Source organism: Stigmatopora argus, chromosome 11 (genome assembly GCF_051989625.1).
Source record: "Stigmatopora argus isolate UIUO_Sarg chromosome 11, RoL_Sarg_1.0, whole genome shotgun sequence".
Lineage (NCBI taxonomy): Eukaryota > Metazoa > Chordata > Actinopteri > Syngnathiformes > Syngnathidae > Stigmatopora > Stigmatopora argus.
In genome coordinates, this window is record NC_135397.1 from 4,858,060 (window position 1) to 4,873,356 (window position 15,297).

General features: G+C 38.1%; 1 protein-coding gene across 5 annotated transcripts in view; it reads right to left on the reverse strand.

Moving 5' to 3' along the window:
* eys (eyes shut homolog) overlaps positions 1-15,297 on the reverse strand; it is a 201,395-nt gene that overhangs the window by 52,807 nt on the left and 133,291 nt on the right. For 4 of the 5 annotated variants that reach the window (XM_077612551.1, XM_077612553.1, XM_077612549.1 and 1 more), the window contains 8 exons: positions 14,477-14,595; positions 13,584-13,843; positions 9,794-9,890; positions 9,043-9,150; positions 6,439-6,590; positions 1,910-2,081; positions 1,592-1,670; positions 909-1,099 (listed from right to left, as the gene is read on the reverse strand). In XM_077612551.1, coding sequence (XP_077468677.1) covers positions 909-1,099; positions 1,592-1,670; positions 1,910-2,081; positions 6,439-6,590; positions 9,043-9,150; positions 9,794-9,890; positions 13,584-13,843; positions 14,477-14,595 — 1,178 coding nt within the window. The remainder of the gene's footprint in view (positions 1-908; positions 1,100-1,591; positions 1,671-1,909; positions 2,082-6,438; positions 6,591-9,042; positions 9,151-9,793; positions 9,891-13,583; positions 13,844-14,476; positions 14,596-15,297) is intronic. The other variant, XM_077612552.1, reaches the window with a different exon arrangement.

Below are 15,297 nucleotides of genomic sequence, written 5' to 3' on the forward strand. Positions count from 1 at the left end.
TCTAATTTTTTTTTTACCAAGTAAACATATTGCATCAAAGAATTAGTCTTTGTTATTTTAAAAGGAACCCTAAATGATTAGAGTGAAAAATATGTCTTTTGTTGTGTACACTGCATAAAATCTTCAAAGGCAAATCAGTTATAAAAAAAAGTAATTGGCTTGGATTTTGATTTTTTTTATATATATAGGCAACAACAGGATGTTTTCTATATCTTTACCAGACCACCCATTAATCTTTCTGGTAAACAGCAAATTTAGCTCATAGTACCTGCCCATAAAAAACAAAAAAAACACAAACAAACACTAGCTACTCTGAAGTAGATATAAAAATGCAATCTCTACATCAATATTGTATGGTAGTGCCCTTTGTGAAGTCATTGTTGTCATGGATACTTTTAAAGCATGACAAAGAGCATATAGCGACAAGGTCATACAAAGCAATTATCTGTAGCACATTGAAGGCAGTATACAGAGTTCAAAACGCACACTTTAATCACATAAAACATGTATTTAGATGCGTGTCATCACTTAGGGGACATAATGTGTGCAATTAAATTCTAATGACAGACTGGCAGCCTACCTGAAGGACCATTAGGCCATATGATCAAATACTCCAAATGTATTTTTAATTGGGGACAGGCCAAACTTGGCATGCAGTCAAATCTACAAGGCCACTGAAAATTGTTCTGATTTGACTCGCATTCCTCTTTGGATTTTTTTCAATTATTTGAAATATGTATTTACAGCATAAAACACATTGACTTTCCTCTGGTAAATACAAATGGGTACAACAAATGACTAATCAGTGGGTGTTTTATATGTTTGGTGAAGGCCTTTTACACTGTGAACACTAGATTGCTCTTATGTCATGAGGTTTTAGGTAAACAGTAGAAAACACGTAAACTCACCTGCAAGTCAAGTTCAATCCTTGGCCATCAATGCATGTAGCTTCATTAGTGCAGCCACGAGGAAATTCTTTGCACGCATCAATGTTATACTCGCAGAATTTTCCTGAGAAACCATCCTGACAAGTGCACAAGTATTTATCAATCAGCTTCACACATGAGCCTCCATTCAAGCAGGGTTTGATAGTACAGTCCTGGAAATAAGGATCAAAGATGGGTCACAACAAAAATGTATACGGTATTATCTTATGCTCTTAATAGTTGTTGGGTCTAATTTGAACTCAGTATATATACAATTTGACAGTGTTACACACAAGTGTGAAGAACAATCTTATCACCAATGCTCGTGCTCACACATCATGAAAGGTGTCCGGGCTGGTCCACCATCTTATAGAACTTGCGCGGCCAATCCAAAAAGATTCAATTAAATGTTCAAAGACACCTTAGAAAAGTAACCCAATGCCTTATCTTTGCAGTCCATCTAAATCTGTGTTTTTCTTCAATCAATTAGGTGTTAGACCGAGTCATTTACTTGAAGGTATTTGTACAAAGTTTGCATGATGGCGCCGCTTCGGTTCCGTTATCGCATCGAAGAGTTGATAAAGTTAGTGACACCAGAGACGGCACAAAGACAACAAAGTTCTTCCCGAACATTCAGCAGGTTTAATCATTAAAACTCCACTCACATCAGTGTTTGTTTCACATCTGCTGCCGCTCCATCCTGCCTCACAGAGACAAGTGTAGGAAGAGATTCCATCATGACAGCTAAAGTGGGTCGGAAACAAAAGGGGGTAGAATTGATTTGAGTAAGAGTTGAGATTAAATACAATGTTTCTTTTAAAGCACCTCTATTGTAACGCAAAACACACGATGGGAAACATGTCATTTGACAACCTGGAATTCATCACGAGTGTGTGGAAGGACATTCATTCAAAGTCATTTCATCATCGTTTGTCCTAATCTACAGCATTTCCGATTCAAAGGGGACAGAGATAAATACCTACCTCCCTTGAAAACAAGGTGCCGACAAGCATTCATCACTGTTGGTCTCACAGTTGGGGCCTGAGAAGCCGTCAGGGCACACGCAGTGATATTGATCGGCTCCGTCAATACATCTCCCGCCATTTTGGCACGGCTTTGAAATGCACTCATCAATGTTGACTTCGCACCATGGTCCTAGCAAATAAAGCCCATTTCTTTAAACAGTCCAATACAACAAGAAAGGTATTGTCATGTATTGTTTAAATTTTTTAAAAAGCATACATTTTCTTGTTTTGAGAGGTAACAGGCCAGGTACAATTAATAATCTTCATATTCATATCTTCAAACACTGCATAGACATTTGATACACGGTGTAATTGACTAGCAATCTATCAATCCAACTCTTGAAGTCAAATTTCTAAAACTATATATACTGTATTTGGGTGTAGGTGTGTGTGTCACACGTCAGAGAATCTTGTGATAATAAGAGTCAAAATGAATTCTGGGTGTTTTTCTTATTTGAAGGGATGGACGCATCATCCAGAACTTCACATCATGCTAAAGTTGAAATGAGCTCATTAGACCGTAGTTCAATTTTTTTAAAGGAAAGTTAATGATCCTATGCCACACCTATTTTTTATTGTTTTTTTTTAAGGCCATCTTGGCTCTAATGCCCAGGATACCCTCCTTCAAGGTATTCTAGGTACTCAGAATTGCTTGGCAGCTCCCATGGCTGATTTTCTCATAGATATTCAACACACATGCACTTTGCTCTGATTGGATCACCAATCTCCTCAATTTGATAGCAAAATCAACTTCGAAGTTGATATGTTACTCCATATCATGGTGTCTACGGTAAATAGAGTGCATTTGTAAATGCAAATATTGATACATGAATTTACAGTAGGGATGAAGACACACTCAAAAAGATCAGCTAAATGTAATAGTACTTCACGAAAGAAAAAACAACTATGCAATACAGCCCCAACAAAGTATTGTTCAGTTTTCTTGGCAAGAATCCAAAAGAGATCTGCAGAAAATGAGCAGAATGATTGAGAAGATGTATTCAGAAGACAATCTGTCTGACTGCATAACAATTTGAACCAAAGAGAAAATTCAACTTGACACATGACCTGATGCCCTTCTTAGTTCAGCATAGGAAATGGAACAATCTACAATTTGGTAGTCCAGGATTGCAATAGGCATGCTTCATCTAATGTGTGGTAAGGTCAAACCTTGAGATAGAAAACAAAAACAAGGCCATATCTGGAAATAATATCCATAGAAAAATCTGCAAGGATGTATTTGCTTAAGTCATTATTATGTGATAATTCAGCATTCATGCAGCTAAACAAGAATACAACCTGAAAATACATAATATAATGCATGCATTCAAGTGGAAATTACACCATTTCACCTGAGTGCAGTTTGGCCTTTGTAAAAAAACATTTGAGTATGTGGATTTTTTTTGTCAAACTGAATGAATAAATATCACTTAATCCTTTATTGCTACTCATGGGTTATACAGTGGATGCCCTTGACGAAAGTACATAATGATTATCTGTTGAACTGTATATCTCATTAATGCAGTAAACTGCTTTGTCAGGCTCATCCATTATTTCCAATAGATCTAAAAGAGGCAGGTCACATTGCATTTTGGACCTCTGTTTTTAACTGTATTGATGATTTTTTTCTTCTTCATCCGTTTCATTAAAAAAGAAAGAAATGTAGTGACTGACATTTCCTGGATGAAAGAAGAGAAAGAAATCTTGTCTTTTGCTTTATTTCATTTTCACAATGACAGAAGATGTGTTAATTATGATTTTAAAAAATGTCCAGGAATTATATTGTGCAAAATCTGAGTTGTGATCAGGTGGATTCTTATGGAATTCATTCAGACGTGTGTTTTTATTTCACAGATAAAATCTTGTATTGATTTTCATGCACTCTGACATGAAAGACAGAATACAAAATTTCATTGCAAATGTGCAAGTCCTAATTTTATATTTAGGAGGCTTAACAAGATTTTGTGTTGTGGGTTGACTGTTTTCTGTGTAGGTCACCGCGGGGTCCCATTTTTAAAAACATTTTTTAGGATGTTAAAGCCAGCCTAAAGGCAATTTGCTGTAGCTACTCAAATTAAAATATGAAATTATAACAAGTAATATAGTCATTACAATAGGGTCTTTGTTGAAGGCCTTATAGTAAAGCATAATTCTTAGGTGTCTTATACCTTTACCCAAAATGTATCTAGACAAAAGATATACAAATACATTTATTTACATTTACAAGTCAGTAGATATGGTATATGAGGTTTGATTAAGGATAAATGATCTTCCTTCAAAGACTAGCAATTCGTTTTGTAATTTCTATTCTTATGAATTGGATAGCATGTGTTGAATAAAAAATAAAATAAAATAATTAGAGCCTTTCCTTTAAATGTAATTTCTTGGTAAAGCGTAATTAGAATGCATTTTTTTCTCTCTTTTATTTCAAACGAAGCATTTCGGAGGTTTACTTGCAACCTTTTCTTTTAACCTCAAATTCCCTCATGCTCACTTAACATTCTACAACTGAAAAAAATACCTTAATGCTTTCTAAGGGGAAAAAAATATTGCTACAAGCCAAATCATTAACTCTCATGAGTCAGTTTGACACCTCATTAGTTATCATACAGAGAAACATCCTTCAGTTTCTCCCCAGCATTAACTCTAATCAGCCGTTTTCCACCCAAACATAAGCAACTGAATTAAGGATAAAGTAGAGATTGTATACACTACTGCAGGCTTTAGAACATATTCTACAGATCTAAGGGAATAAATATAGCAAATGGATGAACCAAGCATTTGTAAAATGTATTATAATATTATTTTTTTTAAAGGTTGCTGTCTAACTCTTGAAAATTACAAAATAGCATACAAGCAATTGATGAATGGATAACAGTTTATGATTTTAGTGGGGGAATTTCATGAATGATTTGGAAAAATATTGTTATTAATTCATTCGTTTCATTTTCAACAGCGCAATTTTCCATGATGTAATAAAATTACCGTGCACTACAGTACTCACAATTTCAGACTAAAAATGAACACAAAGTCATATTTCTAACAACATAAAAGTGCAGACATGGTATAATTCAACTGATGACCATATCTCAATTGTCATGTTCATCCAGCAGTGCAAATTCACTGGAGCCTCACTGCAACATCATCACCATGCAACAGCGTGCTGACTGAGAAAAATACTCCATTGTGCTGATTGTACTGTACTATCACTCAAGGGAACGCGCTCTTTAATGGAGAGTAAAGAATAAAAAAATAGCGTCTGACAAATGACAACATCCAAAACTTTGATTCATACAAACATCATACCCTTAACTCTTTTGCACAGTAGAAAAATGCTCAAGTCCAAGTGATAAATCAATTTAAAAAAAATGCAAATATTCAAAACTCCAAATCCATAACTTTTTAAATGTATTGACGCTAACCTTTTATGCCCAACAAATCCAATCCAATGAGGGATGAATGCAAGTGGAAACAAACTATCATTATTGTGTATTTGCATCCAAGTGAGCTACCATATAACACCTTCACACATTTAATAGTAAACAGCTTCATCTGTTGGACCCTAAATTGATTCTGGCATTCAATAAGCCAAAAAAAAAAGAACAAAAAATATCTAGTGCTTTCCTGATGTCAGTAGCAGACAGTAACGTTAATCATGTGGTAGAATCAAATTTCCACGTTTCATCCCAAATAGACTTGACACATACTTATTAATTCAGAATAACATTCCAAATTGAGCCAAGTATCATCAAAGAACTCTCCAAAAACCTATTATCAAGCACAGTAGTTTTTCTGCTGCAGTGAAAAGTTATAGAGAAAATACTTGCAAGACTTCCAGTTGGTTTGAGCCAAGTCAGAACGCATTCTCTGGATGCTTGCTCTCTTGGGGAGTCCTGTTTCCCTGCATGAACTTAGAGCATCAGAAAAAGTAATGACTTGTACTATGGTGTGCGCAGGCCTAATAATAAAAGATGCTTCAGTGGGAATTGGGCCATGCGTGTCAGGTTCTGCTCTCTAGAGTCGCAATACCGCAGAGATTTCTCCCCCTCTCTCAATTGAGGAAGGATAAATTGATGATACAATACGGAAGACAAATGAAATTAATCTTCCCGGGAGGTGACAGGAATCGGCTTCAGTGCAAAAACACACGTACACATGTGCACTAAAATAGCTCAATATCTGACTCGCAGGAAGAGAAGACGAATGGATTGAAGTGAAGCAACTATAGGATTTCTGATACTAAATAGCTTGATTAAATAAAGGAGCTTAGAATCGGGAGAAGTTTCCAATAGAGAAAACGGGTAAAAGGAATGTTTCTCTAAAATGCAACCATTCCATCTGCCCCAGGCAGGCCAATTAATAGAAAGTTTTGGGAAGCAGTTTTTAAGCATCTGTGTCAGTTCTCCCAATTGTACCAATTCTGAAAATCCTTTCAGTTCTTCTATTTATTTCTCATTGTCACCATGGAAAATAAGATATATATATACCTGAGTATCCTGGGTGACAGATGCAGCCAACAACCCCCGGCTTGGTGATACAGGTACCCTCTTCCTCTTCCCGGCAAGGTACAACTCGACAGTCTTTCCCACTCAGGTGACACACCGTTCCAAAATAACCATGAGGACAAATGCAGCCAAACCTGAGGAATAAAAGGTATGCTATCAGGCAATCACTGAATGGAGGAGTTGAGCATGCTCTTAGAATTCAAATTCTTTTCATGACAAATCATTCATCCTTTTTCCCTCTTATCTTCCAGAGCCAAGTGTGAGTGCTGGAGCCTATTCTTCAAATCTTAGGCAGGGGACAAGTTCAACATATCCCCAATCATTAAGCCTGAGGTGGGAAAACTATTTCACAAAGGGCTGCAAATGGGTGCAGGTTTTCCAGCCAATCAAGAAGACACCAGTCTTGTCACCAATGGGGTGTTGTACAAGTGTAAGACAGTAAATGGCAGTCAGGTGAAGCTTATTTCAGCAGAGACCTCATTGGTTAAACAGTCTGTGTTGAATCAGTTAGAACTAAAACCTGCATCCACTTAAGGACCACTAATTAAAGAAAGGATGACATCTTAGCAAGTGGACAAATAATGTGGCTGTAATATGGAAATGGAAAACCTAACGTATAATCTCAATTTAAGTTAAAGCTGTTCTTTTTGTAAATTGCACTTTAAGAGCAACTGTAGCTGGAACACAATGAACATTATCACAACAAATGACAAGCAAACCAAGTTAAGCAGTACCATACAATAAATAAAAGACATGGATGGGTGAATAATAAAACTAAGGTGAGCAGAAGCATCAAATAATCTTTCATAAATGGATGGCAACATCTTTTCCTAGGATAATAGATCAAAAGGAGTTTGCATACTATTGATGGAGCTATTTGAATTGTGAGAAAAACTTTGGAATAAACACTCATTTTTTCATGTCTGACTGGCATCTCATTCAAACAGGAACAATATAGCAGCAATTAAGTTTCCCATGGTGCAACTCACTTTGAATTATGCTTGATGACTTATTACTGAAGGGAATAGCCTAATGAGTCTGATAATGCAGTTTACTCCATTCAAATCCCTCTCCCCAGCTGTCAGTGGCTCTAATATCTTTTGACCTCACGTCTCTAAGGCAATGGCTTCCCTATTTATAGGGGGTCTGAAATCCAAATAATATTATAAGTATGGTGTAATTTGTCTCCATAAAATCAGCAATATTATACCCAATTTTTCTGATATGCAAGACGCTTTTCATGTGGCACAAAAGCACCGTACCTTCTAATTGTGGCTCAACTGGTCAGGAACAGTACCCTGGTGATTAACGCTCTCTCGCTTTGCTGCCTGCCAGCCAACGCTGCTTTTGAGCCTCTTATGAAACAAAACTGTATCCATTGATAACATTGTATTATTTGCCTATGCCTGCCGTGTGATAAGAGGTTAATAGGAATGTGTGCAGAAGCGAAAAGACACTGTTGAACACATTGCAGAACAAACTGAATCAGCTCAGTGTACAACAGTTTATTCAACTGGCGTGTCAGTGAGATGAAGATAAGGGTGAGCGTGATGTGTTGTTTCTATAGCGGGCGTGGAGGTTAAAACACACCGAACTGTGCAATAAGGTGAGCATTCTGGTATTGAGTAGGCCTGGGTCACACGGGAGCCAAGGCATGATGGGAGACAAACTGGAGACAAACCATTTAGGACTCAAATTGGCCCTGGGACTGCTCCTATCTGTCTGTTCAGCTAAGCTCACAAGCCCCGGGGCTCTCGTTAGGCACGGCAGAGAGAAGCCGTAGTATAGCCTTGGACTGAAGATGGACTAAAGGTACATGATGTTTTCCAGCTGATCAACTCTCCGTCTTCAGGACGGCATCTTACAGATAATACACTACGAATGGAGGAACACGACTACACGTTTAAAATAAATATCCATATTTTCAGTACCGCTTATCCTGTAGGGTTGCCTCGTGGTGGAGGCTGTCCATATGGTTTTGCGTGGATAGCAGACTACACCGTAAACTTGTTGCCAGCCGGTCGTAAGGCGATTCCCACTAAAATTGAATAATTGAGGAATCAATGCTCCTTGCAAACACTTTAAGGCCTCTATCCTCTGAGCGCCGCTCCTACTCCCGGGGTATGTATTTCGGGATGTGTGTGTGTTTTGAGCAGGTGTGCCAATTGGAGAGTTAACTGAACCTGGTGCAGATGATCATCTTCAACAGCATATGTAAGCCGTTCCTTGGCTTCATTTCATTGTCAGATTTACATTTCAATTTTCCGATTATTTGATTTGAGCATTTACTTAGAGCTCATTTTAGTTTGAGTTTCACAGATCCCGCATCGTTTGGATGCCGGAATGCCTGCCGGGCCATCTGTCAGCCTGCTCACCTGCTCACATAACAAACACCCCACCTGCTTCGTCTGACGCAGATTTGCATACCCTCAAACCCGTCAATAAACTTTAGTTACAACTGCCTCACTCCTCTGCGTTTGGCTCCCTTGCTCATCCAGAAAATTAACAGCAAGTCAGGCAAATGTACCTCTGCATCATCTCTGACTACAGGCTGTTATCAGTTGCACATTTTTTTTCTATTCTTACTTGTTCACGTGGTCTTGACAAGTACCACCGTGGAGGCAAGGCTCTGAGGAGCACTCATTGATGTTTTGCTCACAGTAAAGCCCTGAATATCCCAGTTCACAAACACAGCTGTAAAATACAACCAAAACAAAACAGAAAAACATGTAACCAACAAGTTGAATGGTGAATTGACAAATGCATAAAATACAGGCAATTTCTTATTTTGATAAAGACTTCTTACTCTAAATAAAAGTTCTCTTGGCATTATCCATTCGTAATGTAAAAATAAGTAGTTTTTTTGGACTACCAGTCACTATAGAGAAAATGCATAATCAGAAGGAAAAACCAACAACAACAAGAAGCAGTTCGAAAGTCATAGTTGCAAAAGCGCCAATACTCTCTTTGTAGGACGTGACTGGCCAGCAGCATTGCATGCAGTGCTAATGCTGACTACTGTAATCTTCCTTTAGCTGAGCAGGCTTCAATGTTATAGCACTGCAGCTCAGCCACTTCAACTTTCTTTAACCTACATAGCATTTAAACAGTCTTTAACTCACAATTGTAACAAATACTCATCTCATTGACATTAATTTATCTTACTTTACCTCTTGTGGCCAAGCCAAGAGAGCTCTGGTCACGACTGGGTGCGGGTAATGTTTGGTGTGAAATACATTTCCGAACATTTTTATGTTTTGACCATTAGTCCATAAAATATGATAAGGAAAAGCCTAGGATGTAGTTTGTACTTTTTGAAAAAACTGAGACTTAGCACCTGTATCCGTTGACCCGGTCCATGCACTTGCCGTGGTCTCCACAAGGATTAGAGCTGCACTCATTGGTGTCAGTTTCACACTGGCTTCCTTCAAATCCTAAAAGACAGAGGATATGGTCTTGGATCAGTGAGCCCGCCCACATTGCTGAAAACGTCAGGGTCGATGATAACCAAGGCCCTGCTGAGGACCATTTTAATGGAACTAGTAGCCCCTGTAGCATTTCTCATCCTCCATCTCTTTGCACATACAGTTTCTCCTCAGAGAGCGTGTAAGTCTAATAATACTTCAGTGCCACGGACAGATTGGTTTGAGGGTTAGCGGTCTGGGGTTTGGGGAAAAAGGCGGATGAATGGGCCACTCTATGCATATGTCTTGAGGAATAAGGCAAGTAAAGATGGGGGTGCTTCTTGTTAAGTTAGGGCAAGAGGGAGAGTCTAAAACCCACGGGTTCTTTTGCCCTGCTTCGTTAGGGGGTTGAGGGCTGTGTGGCTCAGCAGATCAGAAGGAGTTTTGACAAAAAAAGTGTGAGTCTCTAATGTTCTGCTACGTGCTGTCCAAAAACACCAAAAAATGTGAATAAATTCAAACTCAATAAAATACCAGTTAAAATCTAATTGGAGGTTCCTTTCATTTTCAGTACGTTGCTCTTTGAGGTCTTTTTTCTGACTATTAGGCAGCTGATGAATGAGTTTATTTTAATCTATATTTATAAATTTATAAAGGATTTAGAACATACACTAAAATGACAGATTTCAGTCAAAAGACCATAAAGTTCATACAGTTCTGTTGGGCATTAGGATGGGTTTTCATGAAAAATAAAAAAACAAACAAAAAACAACAACTTTGTGAACTTTATGTAACATACTGTACACATAGATAGACGGATAGACGGATAGACAGATATAATTAATCATATCATCAGGCTGTTGCTATCTTAGATAGAAATATTGCTGCATACAATAAAAATGTGATGCCCCAAATAAAGCGGATTGCCTTTTTAATGAGCAAAACTATCAAAAGCATGATTAAATCATAAATTGTTTCATTGATTTACTGAGCGCGACCAGGAAAGCCTGTAGACATTTCTGTTAAGCAAAGATTGACTACTCTACATTTTGTGGGTGTGGTGGCAGTCGACGGATTGCCTCCATTTTTTCCCCAGGAGCAATAAATCATTATGGTTTTGAACCCAGCCCAAACTGTAATGGATATCAAACAATATATTTTCTTTTATAATAAAATGACTACACCGGCCTGTTGCAATGTTGTGACAGGTTATAGTTTTGTATAACTTGGGACGTAAGAATTAAAGTGGTTTCATGGGTGAACAAAGAGCGCAGAATCTAGTGAATTATGGGACAGCACAGGTTTCCCAACCTGGCGTGTCAGTCACGGCAATGGCGGTACACCTCGGGGGGGCTATTTGGAATGTCACTGCAATGTAATGCATCTTGTGCCACTAAGCACTGACTGGAGGCTTCTTTTTGACAGCATTGAGAGAGATAGCGCAGGCACAAGCTCGCAAAGTCATTCCATCATGTGGCTGCAGCTCGCCTATGAGATGGCTGCCACTGCCACTGAATGTCTCACAGGAAATAGAAAGTGAGGGTAATCCCCGGTGGACAGTCAGCTAACTTTGATAGGCGTTTCAATTGAAAAATGACTGATGTCTTCATTTTGTGACTGTGAATTTGCTTTGGACTGCGACATTTGTCCTTACGGTCTGATCAGATCGGAAATAGATTTTGGCAAAGGAAAAATAATGGTTTCTAAAATATCGTATGTCTTGACATAATGGAAAAAAGAAAGAACAGTGCTGTGAAAAAGCATTTACCCACTCTTTATTTTAAGGGAGAGCTCATTATTCATTACTTTAATAGTAATTTGCCTACTATATTTTGGGTACTTCAATATTCACACACCTAAACAAAGGAAGAGACACCCTAATAGGCATTACAATAGTACACATCTTAACGTTCAGAAGATATCTATTGTTTAATTTGTCGCGCTTGTCATCTACTAACCCTCACTCTGACATTTGCCCTTACACTAGCCTTTTCAGTTTGTTCTGCTTCTGGGTCATTAACTTCCTGCTGCTGTTCACTCATTAGAAGGCTGCAATGTGCGGTAGAAAAGCAACATAACATGGAAAGTGTTTATCTGGTTTGAGTGAAAACTATCAATGAAGGATAAACAGTAGCGTAAATAGAGCACACGACTAATCTAACAAAACAGATTGATCATCGTCCTTAGAAATGCAGCCTTTTCAAAATTCAAACCTGGTGCTGTTACACCTAATGTTGTGGTCAGTGAGCGCATGTGGGATGTCTTCCACATTGGTGATTATGTCTGCGGTCAAAAGTTAATGAAGTAGCTTATGCAGTGTTTCTCTCCTGCACTACAATCACAAAATTTAGTTCATGCCCTACAGACTAACCTACTAAATCTGAATGACACTCATTATACTGTCTATCCCAGTTGTACGTTTCCTCTGAGCTCTGCCATGCACATTATTATCACAGTACGTATATGCATTTTCAGCAAGAGTGCTTGAAACTGACCATTGTGTAATTCCTATAGGGTGAAGTAGAAATGTAGTTTTTGCAATCAACTTCTCAACAATAGACTGAAGTGACCATTATCCATGCCACAATAACATAGAAAGGCGGGGGGATGGCAAAGCAAACAGAAAAAAATATTCTGAATTCCAGTTCGGGCCATTCTGTGGTCACCATTTTTAAGTTGCTTTTCTCACGGCACATTCCTCCCATTTTACAAAACGCACTATACAATAACTCAATAAAAAATAATCATCCTATTGATTCAAAAGGATATAATCAAATGTTGTAAAATGTCCTTTTAGCTTTGTTTCCCAAAAAACTCAACAGATAGCATGAATATAGGTTGAATAATAATGACAGAAATGAGTCATCATTCTTGTGTGAAGTGAAAACGAGTGAGCCCACGCAGAGCACTTGTGTAATGTATGCAGCAAGCACCTAATTTCTTATTCCTCTCCAAGGAAGCTTTCAGAAACCACCTAGCCTCTCTATTTATATCTGAAAACATCCCCTCTTTGCCATGATAGAGGCATTTTACACAGAACACACACACAACGTGTCAAGCATCAACTTATAACTGTCAAAAGGTATCCTTATCAACATAAAGGTTTATTTTTTTACTTTAGGATATAAATAATGTTTTTTGGACATTGATTGAAGTCAACAAATCAACCAAAATCAATTTTAATGTTATTATTAGCATTATTTGTTTGCTGCTTTGTAAGCATTGCTTAACAGAATGTTTTACACAGGCTGAAAATGTATTGCAAATTTGCTGGGCGACTAGAAAAAGAAATATTTGTATAGTTACGAGTCAACCCACAGTCTAAAAGTGTTTAGAAAAAAAGAAAAATATGGTCAAATATACAAAAGATTGCAAATTATGACCATATGGGTGGATCAGAAAAAAATGTGGGCGCAGATTCAGTTTGACAAAAAAAGGAGGACAATCATGCATGTGCTGGTTTTATTTGTATTTTTTTATAACAAGTCTGACGCATTTGAAGGGAAAGTTTTTTTGTGTGTTGTGCCAACTGTTCACAGGTGTCTCATAGATTTGACTGTTATGAGTGGGAGTGAAAAAGATGTTGCAATTCTGAATCAGATAAAACAGCTCTAATGGAACTCTGCCTCTACTTTAATTTAGCCAGGGAACAGAAATGAAAAACTATCAGTATGGTTAAACCAGATTTGTTAAAAATTAAAATAAGGCCAATTGTACACTCACCAGCTGGGCATGTGCAGAATGCCGTTCCATCAGAGCGTGTCAGACAGGTGGAGTTGTGCACGCAGGAATTGTGGAGCGCATCACATGGCTCATAAGGGTGATTGCACAATGGGCCAGTGAGAAAGGGGGGGCAGGTGCAGAAGAAATCCCCAGGTACATGTGACCCCTGACACCGAGCTCCATTTGGACAAGGTTCAGATTCACACACATTCACTTTTTCAGCACAGTCCGTACCCGTCCACCCCGGTGAGCATATACACCTAGGAGACACCAAAAAGAGAAATGTCTGACTTAAAAACTAAAAAATAAAAACATATATACTTTTCGTTGAAAAATTGAGTAAGGATACAGCAAATGTCTCAGGGTTTTTAAGTCCAATCATTTTACGCAAACCAAAATCTAAATAGCTGCCGTTTATCATGGCGTTTCATAGAAGGCTCTTAAAAGTCACTAGGGATTGAACTGGCAACTTTCAACAGTGAAATAACCACTCTCTAGCACCCGTACTCACATTGCCCCATTTGCTGGAGTGGCCTTGACGTAGGTATTCGTTGGCCAATTTTACTATCGCAACAAAAAGGGAGCGCAAGTGTGTGCTTTGGATTTACTGTACTCAAGCAGCTGGTAACTATTCCACTTGGTGGCAGTGAGTAATAAAACACTCCACCCATTGTTCTCCATCCCTCTTCTTTTCTCTTGTGAAGCCATTTGACGCAAGCAGTTTCAATGAGTCATACATCCACTGGTATTTTTTTCCACACTGCTAAACCACTATTGAAACATTTGTGTTATCTGCCAGTTATATTCATTGCGTCGTTTGCCAAAGAAACGACATAGTATCGTTATTTTTTTACGATTACTACATGACTGATACCTCTGGTGCATGTACCTACTTGTAGCCATTGAGTGCAGTGCAAGTAGCGTTGTTTTTACAAGGTTGTGACAAGCATTCATCTGTTTCCTGCTGACAGTACTCTCCCTTCCAACCAGTGTGACATACACACTCGTAACTCTGCATCACAGCAACAAGAAAATAAGTGTTTTGGTTAACATGAAAAACGGACACTCCTTGCAGTTGTCTGTTTGCATCTGTTAGGATTGGCTATTTAACTTTGTTACATTTTAACATAAAAATGTTGGCATAGATTTCCCCAGAATGCAATGTATAGCGCAATCCACCCCATACTAAGATAAAACATGCATTACATTTGGCAATCTTTTTGAACTGAGGTTGAATCACGCTCTTTGTAAATTTCACATTATGCGGATATATATAGATATACATATATATACATACATATATATAGAGTTCATTCATCTGTTTATGTTCTTCCCTGTGTCTATAACAGCATGTGAACAACGTGTCCTTTATTTCATCATAATTTCCATTAGTACAATTAATCAGAGCACGGAAGATTAATGTTTTATGCAACTGGTTTAATTTAGAGTACACTATGCACAGGGGACTTGTGATGTCAAAGTTGTTTTCCCCAGGATTCATCATTGGCAATGTTGTGGCCAAAAGTCCTGGATTGAAAGTATTCTAATCAGTAATGTGTTTGCTAAGGGGACAGTGCAGTTAAAACTTTCCTTATGTGACTGCTGGGTGTTAGTGAGGATGTTGGGTGAATCCGTCTAATGATAAATTAGTTACCTCCAGGATATTCAGATTCGTTACCCTGGGCAGGAGAACATAATCTCATTTTTGCTGCTA